The sequence below is a fragment of the Leptodactylus fuscus genome, chromosome 2 (genome assembly GCF_031893055.1).
Source record: "Leptodactylus fuscus isolate aLepFus1 chromosome 2, aLepFus1.hap2, whole genome shotgun sequence".
Classification (NCBI taxonomy): domain Eukaryota; kingdom Metazoa; phylum Chordata; class Amphibia; order Anura; family Leptodactylidae; genus Leptodactylus; species Leptodactylus fuscus.
The window spans coordinates 265,650,936-265,668,880 of NC_134266.1; the positions used below are offsets into that span (position 1 = coordinate 265,650,936).

Here is a 17,945-nt window from a genome sequence, read left to right on the forward strand (position 1 = left end):
AAATCACTTTAAGGCTGGGGCCCCAAGGGCCGGAGACACTGCGGGAAAAATCACGGTGTTGTACAGTGCAGGCAAAGTGGATGGGATTCATGTGAATCCCATCCCCACTTTGCGGAAAAGATCGCAGCACGGACACGCTGCGATTTGCAAAGCCGGCTCGCTACGTGGGGCCTTAGCCTCTTGGTGTTATCCTTCCATTACAGGTGAAATATAAGCTACAGTAGTGAATTTTTTGGAGTTTAAAGAATCTTACAGTTCTATGTTGGTCCCGTTTAATGATGAACTCATAAATTGGGTTCGCCATTGTGGACCCCATCTCTTAGTTAGATCTAAGACCCATTCTCAGTCCTGGAGGACATGATATGACATCCATTGGTGGAGCCTTCACACCATGCACCACTATAATAGGGATATCCCGTCCCATGAGTAGTCACCTGGTCTCAGGATCCTTCCATGTGGCTGAAACAAGACGACCCCTTTAACTCTTCCCATGCTGTAAGGTATACTTATTCTTCACGGGCTTATCTTTGCTCGGTGACTAATTGTATTATATTGTAATTATTGCAGGAAAACGTAATAAACGACTCTTCTCCAATTAAATAGAATTATATATAATGTGTGACAGCTGCTGCACACAGAGAGCACCTGCTGATCACCGGCATCGTGCGATGTGTGGTCCATTGTGTGCCGTAATGGGTTTAATCTTAGTGACCCAGAATTTTTCTAATCTAATTTTCTTGTGAATTCCTGCGAGAGATGAAAAGAGGAAAATTATTATTTTTTTGTAAATTGGATCAAACTCTAAAAATGGGGACAGAATGTAAAGTGGTAGCGCTCTTTTCTCTACAGCCCTTGGCTCCTGCTTCCAAATTTGACCGCGGCCAAAAATTCGCATTGAGTTTGTTTGTTTTTCCCGTGTTGTGTCGGCTCTCTAGGACGGCGTAGGGACCACTGATTACTAGAATAGGGAATCCCAGTTTCTGTCCCTCCCTATCAGGCTGGACCACATGTCAAAATTTTGAGTGCCCCAACTCGAACATAAAAAATTTCCCAGTTTTGGTGTCGGTAGTTGTACCTTCACCCATCGGATTCCTATCCCGATTTAGGTGATAAGGTTGAATCTTGGTACATCCCCTTTAAAGCGAGTTACCCCAAAGTTCATCTGACCCCTGACCAGATTCCTTAATTCTTTAGACCCCAGACCCCTAAATTATCAGACCCCAAACTCCTAAATTATCAAATTCCAGACGAGACTCTTATACGCTAGACCCCAAAGTTATCAGATCTCTAAATTTAGAAGCCCGATCTTACATCTAATAATATTGGGGTTTTGAGTGTGATAGTTTGGGGGTTTGGGTCCCAAAGCATCAGACTCCAGACCAGACACCTTACAGAAGACCTCCAGGGAAAGTGCAGCTTTCCATCATTGTACCCCCATGTCATTGTCTATCACTCTCCTCACTTCTGTTATGAATACTGAGGGAGATTTATTAAGACCGCCATTTTCTACGCTAATATTGCTATCTCCTGCACCAGTGGAGGTTGCACCTGATTTATAAAGAGGCACAAACCTTACTTATTGTCGTACAGTCTTTTCTATGATTCTAATGATGCATAATCTTGAGTTTTTTAGATTTTGTCCTGCTTTGTTTTTGCTATGTTTTTCCATCAACCCCATGATGCCTAAGCACAGCACTACATTTACCGCTAGAGTCAGTACCATCTCTGCCTGCTGAGAGTACACTGTGATTATTCTCCCCTCTATATTTTCATACATCAGCTAAGAGATAGACAGGGGAGCTGCCTTATGATATCATTACTTATAACTGTGTGACAGGAGCCTGTCTAACCATCTGCATTAACTGTGATGGGAATTTCTGTTTCCCTGGAGAAAACTTGTGTGGTACAGTCCATGTAATTCCACCATCATACAGGAACTGCCGAAACCTGTCATGGATAGTCCTTAGACTCAAATAAAAAAAGAGTAATACTAGAGCCTGATTCGCCTTGTTCCTAGGCAATTTTTATATATAAAGATAGAGAAAAAACAGGTGGACACATAGAATACCATTAAGGAGCACATGGGAAATATTACATTTTGGGTGAAGTGTCATTTTTATAAGAAGAGAGACCAGAGCCCCCAATGACAGAGAAAACAAAAAAACTAAATTATACCCCAGACCCCAATGAGCATGCAGAGCCATTCATTTACATGGGCCCATACACACATCCAGAGTTTTTTCGGACGTGTCTGGGCTGTAGAAAGGGTTCACAAGTTATGAAGCATGTCCTATTTTTGGTCCCTTCTGCGGCACAGACTAGTATAGAGAATCATCCATGACTGTGGGTGACATACTGATACAATGCGGACATGTACACAGTCCAATCACATTAATGTGACCACCTGTCAAAATCCAGAATAGCCACCTTTGGCAGAGCGGACCGCTGCGAGACGTGCAGGAAGAGAGGGGATGTTGTGATGATGTCACTGGGATTTTGAGCCATGCCGACTCCAGTGCTGTCTCCAGCTGTGCTAGGTTATGCGGTTGAGCATCCATAGCACGAACAACCCGATTGAGGTGGTCCCACAGATACTCGATTGGGTTCAAGTCCGGGGAATTTGCTGGGCAAGGGAGTACGGTAAACTCATCCTGGTGCTCCTCGAACCACGCACGTACACTGCGAGCTTTATGACACGTGGCATTGTCCTGCTGGTAGATGCCATCATCTTGCGGAAAAACAATTCACATGTAGGGGTGAACACGGTCCGCCAGGGTAGATGCATACTTGTGTTGATCCATCATGCCTTCCACAATGATGAGTGCACCCAGATGGGCGATGACACGCGCCTTCTGCCATTGGTTATTTAACGTTAACGTCAAAAGTAGGCGGTGGTCACATTAATAGGACTGGACTGTGTATGTGACCCGATTGCGGAACTGCATTTGTGCTTTGTAAATCCACTATGGTCGTGTGTATAAGGCCTAGGACTTTTTTTTTTTTCGTCGAGATGTTTTGGTTCAAAACTGAGTAAATACGTCCATTAGTGTAAAGTGTTTTTCAAAATCGTGTCTATAATCTTTGTAAAATCTCTGGCAGTGAAAAAGTTGCAGATTCTTTTTTTTTTTTTTTAAACAAAATGTAACACTTTGATGCAAAATTGCGACTAAAATACTGGGATTTATGTCTTTGTAAAAAGCGTGAAAGTTGTTTGAGAACCAGTGGAGGTGAAAGAGTTAATAGCATGATTTCATTGAGCTGTAAGGTCACAGCGTTATACTCTATATACCGAAATATAGTTTACATTGTCAGGACTAAGACAAATTAGTCCTCATGTCGGACTATATCTGGGCCATTGCCTAGAAAGCGACCCTGCAGGGAATATGTGGCAGAACACAACCAATTACCCCAGTCTGACCAGTCTGCAGAAGTGCTGGAGGGCCATAGAGATGAGGTGCCAAGAACACTCCTGCCCACAGGGATCCCTTCAGGGAAAATGGCCTTTGGTGGCCAGTGCTGGAGTTCAGCTTAATTCAAGGGTATGATTTCTAATAGGAAAAAGAGGAATCCATTAATGATTAAAAAAACATCTGCTCCTGCTGCCCGAGTATTAGAGGTGTATACAGCAATCTTAGGGCCCCATAGCAAAATGTCTCCCCTAGTGGTGGTTGTAGGTATCTGCATTTACAGCACTATGACCCTATAGCTGTTGGATGTCCTCCCCTAGGTACACCATTGATACACATGGATACACAGGCTTTTGGCTGACAGTATCAGCAAAGTCACTCTTGCACTTTTCTACCCATTGCTCATTGACCATCAACACCATACCTACCTTGTCATCAGAGTGACTTTAAAACTTCTTTAAAAATTCTTGGCTTTGACTCATAAAATTGCAGCAAAATCTGGAACAGAAAAGGATTTATTTCTGCAACGTGGGGTCTCGGTCTACAGTGGTTTTCCCAGAGAGATTTGTTGGGGTCTAAATCCTTCTGGGCTGCAAAACTAGGCACAACTGTGTAGGTATGGCACTGTGTCCAGATGGGTAAATGCCTATGAGACGTCACTGGACTGTATTGGCCCTTTCGCTCACTGGATCGTGAAATTTGTTCGATCGCCGATTGGGATCCGATCTTTTCCAATCGCGATCGCTGAACCCTAGCTGGGAGTCCAACCCTCAGAGATGAAATAGACTCTACTAAGGATTTCCATAAGGTGCAATATTTGGAACTTGCAGAATTTGTGGCCAAATTTGGTGCAAAATTTTGTAGTGGATTTTGTTACAGATTTTTATTGCAAACAGTGAAAAATATTCCCTTGTAAAATTTCTTCCATTGTACTGCTGTTGTACACACAGAGGATTGTCTACCTGCGCCTATTTTATCCGTCCAATGTGACCATAACTTAGAAGCCAATGATGACAAATTCTGTGTCTGGTCATGGTGGTCGCTGTCTCTTTTCACAAAAGCCTAGGGTGGTGCGGTGACAAGGAGGATGCAATAATGATGGTGATTGTGGTTCTCCCGGGGCACACCCTTGTAATGTTCTTATAATTGATGTGTGATGTCTAGGGTTGAGCGATCAGGATCGGGCAAGATCGGATCCCGATCGGCGATCGAGCAAATTTCATGATCGGGATCGGCTGGAAAATGATCGGAAATCAGATTTTGAAATCTCAAAATTGGCTCAACCCTACTGTATGTATAATATACCATTAGGGTTCAGCGATCGGGATCAGGAAAGATCAGATCCCAATCGTCGATCGAGCAAATTTCACGATCGGGATCAGGAGCTGGAAAATGATCGGAAATCAGATTTTAAAATCAATCCTGAAATCTCAAGATGGGCTCAACCCTCGTGATGTCACTTGGGGTGCCCTTGAATTTTAGGGTAGATAATAAAGAAAGGAGACCCAGTGGCAAGAATGGCCTCCGATACATTGTAACCAGGAACATTGGCGTGATCTCCACATAAGGAATAATAACAATGGCTCAACTTGCCCTTTAACTAAACCTAAAATAACTTTTGTCTCCCGTCCGTACCTGTGATTATAGTTTTATGGTTTCAGGGAACAATGCGGGATATGTGGGATTTAATAAAGTAGCTATTATAGAAATGTTCAGCAGATAAGAACATCCATCACATTTCTGTATGAGATTCTGAACAGGAGGATTTATCATGTTATTTATCTCCGCAGTGATGGCTGGGCAGACAGGTATGATGTGACAGACGGTTATCAGCGAGAGGCTGCCGGAGGAATAACCATCAAACTACAGTCTCCTGATGTGAAATGGTTTGACGATTATTACCTGCAGCTACGGCCAGAGACCAATCTCCGCAATCCCTGGTTCCAGGAGTTTTGGCAAAACAAGTTCAAGTGCAAATTGAAAGGATATTCGCAGGACAACCAAATCTACAACAAGACCTGCAGCGGTGAGTGAATAGATCTGTCCTTCCATCGACGGGTCATTACATAATGTCGCCTCATACGCAAGTAATAAAGGAATTCACAGAGGAAGGAGAATGCAATGCGATGGCTGGGTCAGTGAACGTAGAATCCGAGCTAATATAGATGAGTACGGGGGTAGTAGCCATGGCTCCTGGGTGGGGAGGAGATGTAAGCGCCCAATGTTAGATAACAGCAGATATACAGTAATTGCACATTTACATTATGTAGTTAGGTTACGTTTCGACCTATGATACCCCAACAGTTGGGAGTAAGACCCACAAATGAAAACCACTGCCAATCCCCAGGATGGATATCAATGCACGGTCCTCCTTTAGCACAATGATGGCTTCCATCAGTATTTATAGTGGTGAATATTGCCATTACAGACGCCCAGGTGAGTGAATGGTGAGCGGCATTCATTACTGACCCCTCTGCTCCCCACTTCCTTTCTGGGGTCCAAGTTCTGGCGTCATGGCAAGCCCTGGAACAGAGAAGTTGCACAGAGTAGAATGGTGAGTAATGAATGTAGCTTGCCACTCGCCCGTGTCTATTATACTAAGTGTGGGGGCTACTGAGGGGGCCATTGTATTGTATCTGCGGCTACTGTGGGGGCCATTGTATTGTATCTGGGGATACTAAGGGGGCCATTGTATTGTATCTGGGGATACTAAGGGGGCCATTGTATTGTATCTGCGGCTACTGTGGGGGCCATTGTATTGTATCTGGGGATACTGTGGGGGCCATTGAATTGTATCTGGGGATACTGTGAGGGCCATTGCATTGTATCTGGGGATACTAAGGGGGCCATTGTATTGTATCTGTGGCTACTGTGGGGGCCATGGTATTGTATCTGGGGATACTAAGGGGGCCATTGTATTGTATCTGTGGCTACTGTGAGGGCCATTGTATTATATCTGGGGCTACTGTGGGGGCCATTGTATTGTATCTGGGGCTACTGTGGGGGCCATTGTATTGTATCTGGGGCTACTGTGAGGACCATTGTATTGTATCTGGGGCTACTGTGGGGGCCATTGTATTGTATCTGTGGCTACTGTGGGGGCCATTGTATTGTATCTGTGGCTACTGTGAGGACCATTGTATTGTATCTGGGGCTACTGTGGGGGCCATTGTATTGTATCTGTGGCTACTGTGGGGGCCATTGTATTGTATCTGTGGCTACTGTGGGGGCCATTGTATTGTATCTGGGGCTACTTTGGGGCCATTGTATTGTATCTGGGGATACTGTGGGGGCCATTGTATTGTATCTGTGGCTACTGTGCGGTCCATTGTATTGTATCTGGGGATACTAAGGGGGCCAGTGCAGTGCACCATCATCCCATCGCGGCATTCCGCTCCGGATTAGGCCCAAATGAATGGTGGGGGGAGCGGGGTCTGCGTTCCTGGCCTGCTAGCAGAATTTTACCGTAATGACTCTAGTATAAGCCCAAAAACTGTGCTGAAAAACTCGGCTTATACTCGAGTATATACAGTAAATGGCAATAAATATATTAAAGACGAAAAAAATAAAATAATATAAAAAAAATATTACTACCCCATCCCCAGCAAAAATAGAAAAAAAATATTAGTAAAAAAATAAATAAATTGGGTAATAAATGCAAAAATAAAAATGACATAAAAATTATTTAAAAAAAAAAAAAAAAAATCTACGAAAAAACTTAAAGATGGGAACCTGGGCCCAGCCATGAAGTGGTTTCACAAGTAACATAATAAGTTACTGAGATGCGACACGCTCGTCTCTTCCCCGTACTTCGTGACTATATGGCGGTGGTTTTATATTTTATTTCAGTCGCCCTTTAGGATTATATTTTACGGCTGCCGCAGGAAATACATTTAGTTCGTGTCATAAAATTGTCAACCATCTGCCATTTTGACAGGATATAAAGTCTCCGCTTTTAGATCTTACCCCGGGTTTCATTTCCAGAGCGGTTTATTACCAAGTTATTAAAAAAAAACGGGAGAAATGTTCGGCTTAGTGGATTAGAGATGGAAATGATCATCGGGCGCTGCAAGATTAAGATCAGTGGTCGTAAAAATTACTGTAATGGTACAGACCCGAGGAGAGTAGTCTGAGGCTGCGCTCACATGGAGCGGTTCTCCGGAATCCGATCGGTTAACCCTTAACTCCTGCAGCATCGAAGAGGTTAGACCCCTCTGTCCCCCCATCGGTGCTCAGAATGTTACTGCGAGTTTCGATGGATTGTCATGGGAGCTGGGACCTAGAAGATCTGTCATGGACTTACGAGGATAGTCTGAAAAGTTTCCAACCAACACATGTTGATGGCAACACTCGTCAACCAAAGTTGGGGAATGTGTTCGCGCATGCGTTGGAATGTAGTCACAAAAATTTCAACTGTTTTGCACCAGCGGTTTTTCTTTGACAGTCGTTGTAGTCAGTCGATGCGAGTGATTTTGTGAAAATGGATGAAATCGAATATCGAGCTGTTATTAGATATTTGTTTTTGAAAGGCAATACGCCTGCGCAAATTAAAGGGATTCTACCATTAAAAACCTTTTTTCTGTGGATAAGACGTTGGAATAGTCTTTAGAAAGGCTATTCGTCTCTTACCTTTAGATGTGATCTCCCCTGTGCCGTTCCTTAGAAATACCGGTTTTTACCGGTATATAAATTAGTTCTCTCGCAGCGATGGGGGCGGGCCCCAGCACTGAAGATGCGTTGAGGGTGTCTCCACTGCGGCTCGAGAACAGGATCCTGCGACGCCCCTATCTTCTACTGGATCCTCCTTCTTTCCTCGTCTTTCTTCGCCTGCGCAGTTGGCTCTGCCATTGAGACACCAGTAGAGCCGACTGCACATGCTGGCCAGTGGCCATAGTTCCGAGGCCCCAATTGTGCGCATGCGCAGTCGGCTCAACTAGTGTCTCACTGGCAGAGCCAACTGCGCAGGCGTCGGAGGTGACGCCGCTGAAGAAAGACGACGAAAGAAGGGGAGGATCCAGCAGAAGATAGAGTCGTCGCTGGAGCCTGTTCTCGAGGAGCAGTGGGGACGCCCTCATCGCATCTTCAGCGCTGGAGCCCACCCCTATCGCTGCGAGAGAACTAATTTGCATACCGGTAAAAAACGGTATTTCTAAGGAACAGCGCAGCGGAGATCACATCTAAAGGTAAGAGACGAATAGCCTTTCTAAAGGCTATTCCGATGTCTTATCAACAAAAATAAAAGGTTTTTAATGGTAGAATCCCTTTAAAGGGATTCTACCATTAAAAAACTATTTTTTCTAGGTAACACGTTGGAATAGCCTTTAGAAAGGCTATTCGTCTCCTACCTTTGTAAGTTATCTCCGCTGCGCCGTTCGTTCGAAATACCGGTTTGTACCGGTATGCTAATTAGTTCTCTTGCAGCGATGGGGGCGTCCCCATTGCTGCTCGAAAACCGACTCCAGTGCCGCCTCTGTCTTCTTCTGCATCCTCCCCTTCCTTCTTCGGCTTGACGTCGGACGCCTGCGCAGTACGCTCTGTTCGGCAAACTTCGCCGAACGTAGCATACTGCGCAGGCGTCCGACGTCAAGCCGAAGAAGGAAGGGGAGGATGCAGAAGAAGACAGAGGCGGCACTGGAGTCGGTTTTCGAGCAGCAATGGGGACGCCCCCATCGCTGCAAGAGAACTAATTAGCATACCAGTACAAACCGGTATTTCGAACGAACGGCGCGGCGGAGATCACTTCCAAAGGTAGGAGACGAATAGCCTTTCAAAAGGCTATTCCGAAGTGTTATCTAGAAAAAAAAGTTTTTTAATGGTAGAATCCCTTTAAAGAGGAGTTGGATGCTGTGTACGGGGACTCTGCACCATCATGTACCACCGTCAAGTTCTGGGCAGCTGAATTTAAACCTGGCCATATCAGCTTGGTTGTCGATGAACGTTCGGAGCAGCCAAAAACTGCAACCATGAACCAAAACATTGCTCAAGTTCAACCAAATGGTGCTAGAGAACAGTCGAATGAAGATTAGAGAGATAGCAGAGGCCATGAGCATATCGAAAGAACGTGTTTGCCCCATATTGGTTGAAAATTTAGGGATGAGAAAGCTGACCGCGCGCCGGGTGCCGCGATTGCTCACTCTGGACCAAAAACGTGTTTGGATGAACATTTGCAAAGCTCTGTTGGCGCAGTTTAGTCAACTGTTTTGACTGTGTTTTGTTTCTGGGGTGTGATGGTGTATCCAAGTTTCATCCACAGTAATTAATCGGCGCCAAAACTGATTTATTGCGGTACGCTACACTACAATGACTGTCAAAGAAAAACCGCTGGTACAAAATGGCTGAATTTTTTTTTTTTTTAAATGTAGATTGTGAGCCCCACATAGAGCTCACAATGTACATTTTTCCCTATCAGTATGTCTTTGGAATATGGGATGGAAATCCATGCAAACACGGGGAGAACATACAAACTCCTTGCAGATGGTTTTATGCCCTTGGTGGGATTTGAACACCAGAACTCCAGAGCTGCAAGGCTGCGGTGCTAACCACTGAGCCACCATGTGGCCCCCTAAAATGGCTGAAATTTTTGTGAGTACATTCCAACGCATGCGCCAACACATTCCTCAACTTTGGTTGACGATCGTTGCCATCTACATGTGGAGGTCGGAAACTTTTCAGACTACCCTCGTATACCTATATGTACAATGGAATATCCTAACATAGTACCTGCTAATGAAGAGGATGCAGCGCTCGTTCCGAATTCTGTAGTCTTTCCAAAAAGCTGATCCAGGGATCTTCCATTCAATACAATGTTATAGAAAACACCTTCAGGCTGAGGCCTCACGTTGCTTCTACTGTTGCAGATTTTGCTGCGTCAAACCTAGTAGAGGCTACAGAAAGAATGGAAGATTATGAATGATAATCTGTTTTCCCTTAGCCCAAACAGCAGCACAACTGGGGTATTTCTGCCCCTGTGAGCTGTTAGGACAGGTGGAAGTTTTAATTAACTAACAGCTTTACCCCCTATAAAGAGGCTGCAAGACCTCCTCCCCCCTGTGTTAGTATCAAAGTATATAAATACAATACAAATACAAATACAATACACCATAACAAGGATCTGGGAGGGAGCCTTGTGCTGCTGTTTGGGCTAAGGGAAAACAGATTATCATTCATAATCTTCCATTCCCCCTACGCCCAACCAGCAGCACAACTGGGGATTTAGCAAGTATCGCCATTACCCCAGGGTGGGTGATCCTGGCAGGCTGATGCCAAGACAGACTGTCCAAATGCTGTGGAATCCGCCGCACGCCAATCTAACCTGTAGTGTCTGGCGAAGGTCAGCTGTGAACTCCAGGAAGCAGCGGCACATATCTGTTCCAAGGAAAGGGAACGTCTTTCCGCCCAGGACGTCGCCACTGCTCTGGTGGTATGGGCACGGACAAACTCAGGTACCGGAAGGTCTTGAGCACGCAGGGAGCAAGTGATGGCCTCCTTGATCCATCTGGACAGAGTCCCCTTCGATGCTTTGACACCTCTGTTGTGGCCAAATACGTTGATCAGCAGATTTTCTGATCTCTGGAAGGAGGCTGTATGGTCCAGGTAGATCCGAAGTGCCCTAACCAAGTCCAGCTTGTGCATCTTCTCCTCCCACTCGGACGTGGGGGAGGGAAAGAAGGCCGGTAAAGAAATTACCTGGTTGATATTCTGAAGTGAAGGTACTTTTGGCAAAAATCCTGGAACAAACCTCAGCTGTACCCTGTCAGAGAAAAAGGTTATAAAGGGTTCAGAGGCCGCTAAGGCCTGTAGTTCTCCAACTCTTTTGGCGGAGGTTATTGCCAACAGAAAGGTAACCTTTAGAGATGAGCGAACACTAAAATGTTCGAGGTTCGAAATTCGATTCGAACAGCCGCTCAATGTTCGTGTGTTCGAACGGGTTTCGAACCCCATTATAGTCTATGGGGAACAGATACTCGTTAAGGGGGAAACCCAAATCCGTGTCTGGAGGGTCACCAAGTCCACTATGACACCCCAGGAAATGATGCCAACACCTCTGGAATGACACTGGGACAGCAGGGGAAGCATGTCTGGGGGCATCTAACACACCAAAGACCCTCTATTACCCCAACATCACAGCCTAACAACTACACACTTTACACACTCAATACCACCTCTCTGACAGTAGGAAAACACCTTGAAACATGTGTATTTGGCACTTGCAGTGAGGAGAGCTTGTCACCAGCAGTGAATTTGGCCCTTGTAGTAAGTTGAGGTTGGCACCAACATTTGTTTTGAAAATCAGGGTGGATTGAGCCTCTAACCAGCAGAGTTTGGGCAAATTCATGGTGGAGGGAGCCTCTAAAAACCCCAGTTTGGACCAATTCATGGTGGAGGGAGCCTCTAACCAGCCCAGTTTGGGCAAATTCATGGTGGAGGGAGCCTCTAAAAAACCCAGTTTGGACCAATTCATGGTGGAGGGAGCCTCTAACCAGCCCAGTTTGGGCAAATTCATGGTGGAGGGAGCCTCTAACCAGCCCAGTTTGGACCAATTAATGGTGGAGGGAGCCTCTAACCAGCCCAGTTTGGACCAATTAATGGTGGAGGGAGCCTCTAACCAGCCCAGTTTGAACCAATTCATGGTGGAGGGAGCCTCTAAACAGCCCAGTTTGGGCAAATTCATGGTGGAGGGAGCCTCTAAAAAACCCAGTTTGGACCAATTCATGGTGGAGGGAGCCTCTAACCAGCCCAGTTTGGACCAATTAATGGTGGAGGGAGCCTCTAACCAGCCCAGTTTGGACCAATTCATGGTGGAGGGAGCCTCTAAACAGCCAAGTTTTGGGAAATTCATGGTGGAGGGAGCCTCTAACCAGCCCAGTTTGGACCAATTCATGGTGGAGGGAGCCTCTAAACAGCCAAGTTTTGGGAAATTCATGGTGGAGGGAGCCTCTAACCAGCCCAGTTTGGACCAATTCATGGTGGAGGGAGCCTCTAAAAAACCCAGTTTGGACCAATTCATGGTGGAGGGAGCCTCTAAACAGCCCAGTTTGGGCAAATTCATGGTGGAGGGAGCCTCTAACCAGCCCAGTTTGGACCAATTAATGGTGGAGGGAGCCTCTAAACAGCCCAGTTTGGGCAAATTCATGGTGGAGGGAGCCTCTAACCAGCCCAGTTTGGACCAATTCATGGTGGAGGGAGCCTCTAACCAGCCCAGTTTGGGCAAATTCATGGTGGAGGGAGCCTCTAAAAAACCCAGTTTGGACCAATTCATGGTGGAGGGAGCCTCTAACCAGCCCAGTTTGGGCAAATTCATGGTGAAGGGAGCCTCTAACCAGCCCAGTTTGGACCAATTAATGGTGGAGGGAGCCTCTAACCAGCCCAGTTTGGACCAATTCATGGTGGAGGGAGCCTCTAACCAGCCCAGTTTGGACCAATTAATGGTGGAGGGAGCCTCTAAACAGCCAAGTTTTGGGAAATTCATGGTGGAGGGAGCCTCTAACCAGCCCAGTTTGGACCAATTCATGGTGGAGGGAGCCTCTAAACAGCCCAGTTTGGGCAAATTCATGGTGGAGGGAGCCTCTAAAAAACCCAGTTTGGACCAATTCATGGTGGAGGGAGCCTCTAATTAGCCCAGTTTGGACCAATTAATTGTGGAGGGAGCCTCTAACCAGCCCAGTTTGGACCAATTAATGGTGGAGGGAGCCTCTAAACAGCCCAGTTTGGGCAAATTCATGGTGGAGGGAGCCTCTAACCAGCCCAGTTTGGACCAATTAATGGTGGAGGGAGCCTCTAACCAGCCCAGTTTGGACCAATTAATGGTGGAGGGAGCCTCTAACCACCCCAGTTTGGACCAATTCATGGTGGAGGGAGCCTCTAACCAGCCCAGTTTGGACCAATTCATGGTGGAGGGAGCCTCTAAAAAACCCAGTTTGGACCAATTCATGGTGGAGGGAGCCTCTAAACAGCCCAGTTTGGGCAAATTCATGGTGGAGGGAGCCTCTAAAAAACCCAGTTTGGACCAATTCATGGTGGAGAAAGCCTCTAACCAGCCCAGTTTGGACCAATTCATGGTGGAGGGAGCCTCTAAACAGCCAAGTTTGGACCAATTCATGGTGGAGGGAGCCTCTAAAAACCCCAGTTTGGACCAATTCATGGTGGAGGGAGCCTCTAACCAGCCCAGTTTGGACCAATTAATGGTGGAGGGAGCCTCTAAACAGCCAAGTTTTGGGAAATTCATGGTGGAGGGAGCCTCTAACCAGCCCAGTTTGGACCAATTCATGGTGGAGGGAGCCTCTAAACAGCCCAGTTTGGGCAAATTCATGGTGGAGGGAGCCTCTAAAAAACCCAGTTTGGACCAATTCATGGTGGAGGGAGCCTCTAATTAGCCCAGTTTGGACCAATTAATTGTGGAGGGAGCCTCTAACCAGCCCAGTTTGGACCAATTAATGGTGGAGGGAGCCTCTAAACAGCCCAGTTTGGGCAAATTCATGGTGGAGGGAGCCTCTAACCAGCCCAGTTTGGACCAATTAATGGTGGAGGGAGCCTCTAACCAGCCCAGTTTGGACCAATTAATGGTGGAGGGAGCCTCTAACCACCCCAGTTTGGACCAATTCATGGTGGAGGGAGCCTCTAACCAGCCCAGTTTGGACCAATTCATGGTGGAGGGAGCCTCTAACCAGCCCAGTTTGGACCAATTAATGGTGGAGGGAGCCTCTAACCACCCCAGTTTGGACCAATTCATGGTGGAGGGAGCCTCTAACCAGCCCAGTTTGGACCAATTCATGGTGGAGGGAGCCTCTAAACAGCCCAGTTTGGGCAAATTCATGGTGGAAGGAGCCTCTAACCAGCAGAGTTGTGGGAAAGCAGGGTGGAGGGAGCCTCTAACCAGCAGAGTTGGTGGAAATCAGGGTGGAGGGAGCCTCTAACCAGCAGAGTTGGGGGAAATCATGTTGGAGGGAGCCTAGTATTAGCAGAATTGTGCAACGCTTATGGTGGATGAGTATGAGGATGCGGAGGAATTGGAGAGGTTGAGTACAGACATGGAGTTTCATGTTGGGGTGCTTTACACAGGTGGGCACAAAAATGAAGGCTCTATCCAGTGGTGGTTCATTTTTATCAAAGTGAGCCGGTCGGCACTCTCAGCTGACAGACGGGTGCGCTTGTCAGTGATGATGCCACCGGCTGCACTGAACACCCTCTCAGATAGGACGCTGGCGGCAGGACAGGACAGCACCTCCAAGGCATATAGGGCAAGTTCAAGCCACAGGTCCAACTTCGACACCCAATACGTGTAGGGCGCAGAGGGGTCGGAGAGGACAGGGCTGTGGTCGGAAAGGTATTCCCGCAACATGCGCCTATACTTCTCACGCCTGGTGACACTAGGACCCTCCGTGGCGGCACTTTGGCGAGGGGGTGCCATCAAGGTGTCCCAGACCTTAGACAGTGTGCCCCTCGTTTGTGTGGACCGGTGAGAACTTGGTTGCCTACTGGAGGAACTGCCCTCCCTGCCGCCACTGTCACATGCTGGAAACATCTCCATCATATTCTGCACCAATTGCCTGTGGCAAGCATTGATGCGATTGGCCCTCCCCTCTACCGGAATAAAAGACGAGATGTTGTTTTTATACCGGGGGTCAAGGATAGCAAAGATCCAGTACTGGTTGTCCTCCATGATTTTGACAATACGCTTGTCGGTTGTAAAGCACCCCAACATGAACTCAGCCATGTCTGCCACAGTGTTAGTTGGCATGACTCCTCTGGCCCCACCGGAAAGTTCAATCTCCATTTCCTCCTCATCCTCCATGTCTACCCATCCGCGCTGCAACAATGGGACGATTCGAAGTTGCCCGGAAGCCTCCTGTATCACCATCACATCATCGGACAACTCTTCTTCCTCCTCCTCCTCCTCCTCCTCCTCCTCCATTAAACGCAGTGAAGCGGACAGATGTGTGGACCTACTCTCCAGCTGTGACGGATCGGATGCTATCCCTAACTCCTCTGTGTGATCTGAGTTATCCCTGATGTCAATCAGGGATTCTCTCAGAACACACAAGAGCGGGATTGTAAGGCTCACCATCGCATCCTCAGAGCTCACCCTCCTTGTGGACTCCTCAAAGACCCGTAGGATGTCACAAAGGTCTCTCATCCATGGCCACTCATGGATGTGAAACTGAGGCAGCTGACTTTGTGGCACCCTAGGGTTTTGTAGCTGGTATTCCATCAAAGGTCTCTGCTGCTCAACCACTCTATTCAACATCTGAAACGTTGAGTTCCAGCGTGTGGGGACGTCGCACAAAAGCCGGTGTTGTGGCACATGCAGGCGTTGCTGGAGAGATTTTAAGCTAGCAGCGGCTACTGTCGACTTGCGAAAGTGGGCGCACATGCGCCGCACTTTCACCAGTAGCTCTGGAACATTGGGGTAGCTCTTTAGGAAACGTTGCACCACTAGGTTGAAGACGTGGGCCAGGCATGGAACATGTTGGAGTCCGGCAAGCTCCAGAGCTGCTACCAGGTTCCGGCCGTTATCACAAACGACCATGCCTGGGCCCAGGTGCAGCGGCTCAAACCATATTGCCGTCTCATCGAGGAGGGCATCCCTCACCTCGGAGGCAGTGTGCTGTCTGTCCCCCAAGCTGATCAGCTTCAGCACAGCCTGCTGACGTCTACCAACGCCAGTGCTGCAACGTTTCCAACTCGTAGCTGGGGTCAATCTAACAGCGGAGGAGGAGGCGGTGGCGGAGGAGGAGGCGGTGGCGGAGGAGGAGGCGGTAGAGGAGGAGGAGGAGGGGGGTGTTCTTCTCGTGTCCCTGCCAGGAATGTTAGGCGGGGAGACGAGGTACACCGGGCCAGTTTGGGAAGCAGTCCCAGCCTCAACTACATTCACCCAGTGTGCCGTCAGTGAAATGTAGCGTCCCTGTCCGCATGCACTTGTCCACGCGTCGGTGGTCAAGTGGACCTTTGTGCAAAGCGCGGAACTAAGGGCCCGCCTGATGTTGAGTGACACGTGCTGGTGCAAGGCGGGGACGGCACACCGGGAGAAGTAGTGACGGCTAGGGACGGCATAGCGAGGTGCCGCAGTTGCCATCAGGTCCAGGAAGGCGGGAGTTTCAACAAGCCGGAACGCCAACATCTCCTGGGCCAGCAGTTTAGCGATGTTGGCGTTCAAGGCTTGCGCGTGTGGGTGGTTAGCAGTGTATTTCTGCCGCCGCTCCAATGTCTGAGAGATGGTGGGTTGTTGTAAAGAAACGCCTGATGGTGCCTTTGATGGTGCAGGAGAAGGAGATAAGACAGGACCAGGGGAGGATGAGGTAGAAGTCAACAAAGTGGCGGAGGCAGATGAAGTGGTGTCCTGGCTCGTCCTCTGGAGTGCATCGCCAGCACAGTCAGCAGTGGCAGTGGCAGAGGCAGAGGCAGTGGCAGTGGCGTGAACGGCAGGCGGCCTTTGTCCTGCCGTTGCTGCCTGCCACTGATTCCAGTGCTTGGATTCCAAATGACGGCGCATTGAAGTGGTGGACAGGTTGCTCTTCTCAGAGCCCCTAATCAATTTCGAGAGGCAAATTGTGCAGACAACACTATATCTGTCCTCGGCGCATTCCTTGAAAAAACTCCACACCTTCGAGAAACGTGCCCTCGAGGTGGGAGTTTTTCGGGGCTGGGTACGAACTGGAACATCTTGGGAGATTCCGGGTGTGGCCTGGCTTCGCCTAAGCTGCTGACCTCTGCCTCTGCCTCTAGCTACCCTTTTTGGTGCTGCACCTGCCTCAACATCCACACTACTTTCCCCGCTTGACATCCCCCCTGTCCAGGTCGGGTCAGTGTCCTCATCATCCACCACTTCCTCTTCCAACTCCTGTCTCATCTCCTCCTCCCGCACAATGCGCCAGTCAACTGGATGCCCTGACGGCAACTGCGTCACATCATCGTCGATGAGGGTGGGTTGCTGGTCATCCACCACCAAATCGAACGGAGATGGAGGAGACTCTAGTGTTTGAGCATCTGGACACAGATGCTCCTCTGTTAGGTTCGTGGAATCGTGACGTGGAGAGGCAGGTTGAGGGACAATGAAAGGAGCGGAGAACAGCTCTGGGGAGCAGGGACAGTTTGGGTTATTGTTCTGTAAAGCTTCGGAATTTTGGGAGGAAGGAAGACAAGACTGTTGGGTAATAGGAGGAGAGGAGGCAGAGTCTGACTGGCTGCTGGACAATGTGCTGTAAGCGTTCTCTGACAGCCATTGCAAGACCTGTTCCTGGTTCTCGGGCCTACTAAGGTTTGTACCCTGCAGTTTAGTTAATGTGGCAAGCAACCCTGGCACTGTGGAGTGGCGCAATGCTTGCTGCCCCACAGGAGTAGGCACGGGACGCCCTGTGGCTTCACTGCTACCTTGCTCCCCAGAACCATTCCCCCGACCTCGCCCACGGCCTCGTCCACGTCCCTTTCCGGGAGCCTTGCGCATTTTGAATTCCTAGTTAGAAATTGGCACTGTATACCAGTAGTAAAAATTGTGGGTGCACGTAACCCCAATATATTCTTTGAATTCCCAGTCAGACACTG

The 17,945-nt window shown here is 48.1% G+C and overlaps 1 protein-coding gene across 10 annotated transcripts in view; it reads left to right on the top strand.

Moving 5' to 3' along the window:
• Positions 1 to 17,945, top strand: part of GRM5 (glutamate metabotropic receptor 5) — a 282,158-nt gene that overhangs the window by 207,171 nt on the left and 57,042 nt on the right. For all 10 annotated transcript variants that reach the window (XM_075266190.1, XM_075266188.1, XM_075266191.1 and 7 more), the window contains exon 4: positions 5,198 to 5,433. In XM_075266190.1, the coding sequence (XP_075122291.1) occupies positions 5,198 to 5,433 (236 nt within the window). The remainder of the gene's footprint in view (positions 1 to 5,197; positions 5,434 to 17,945) is intronic.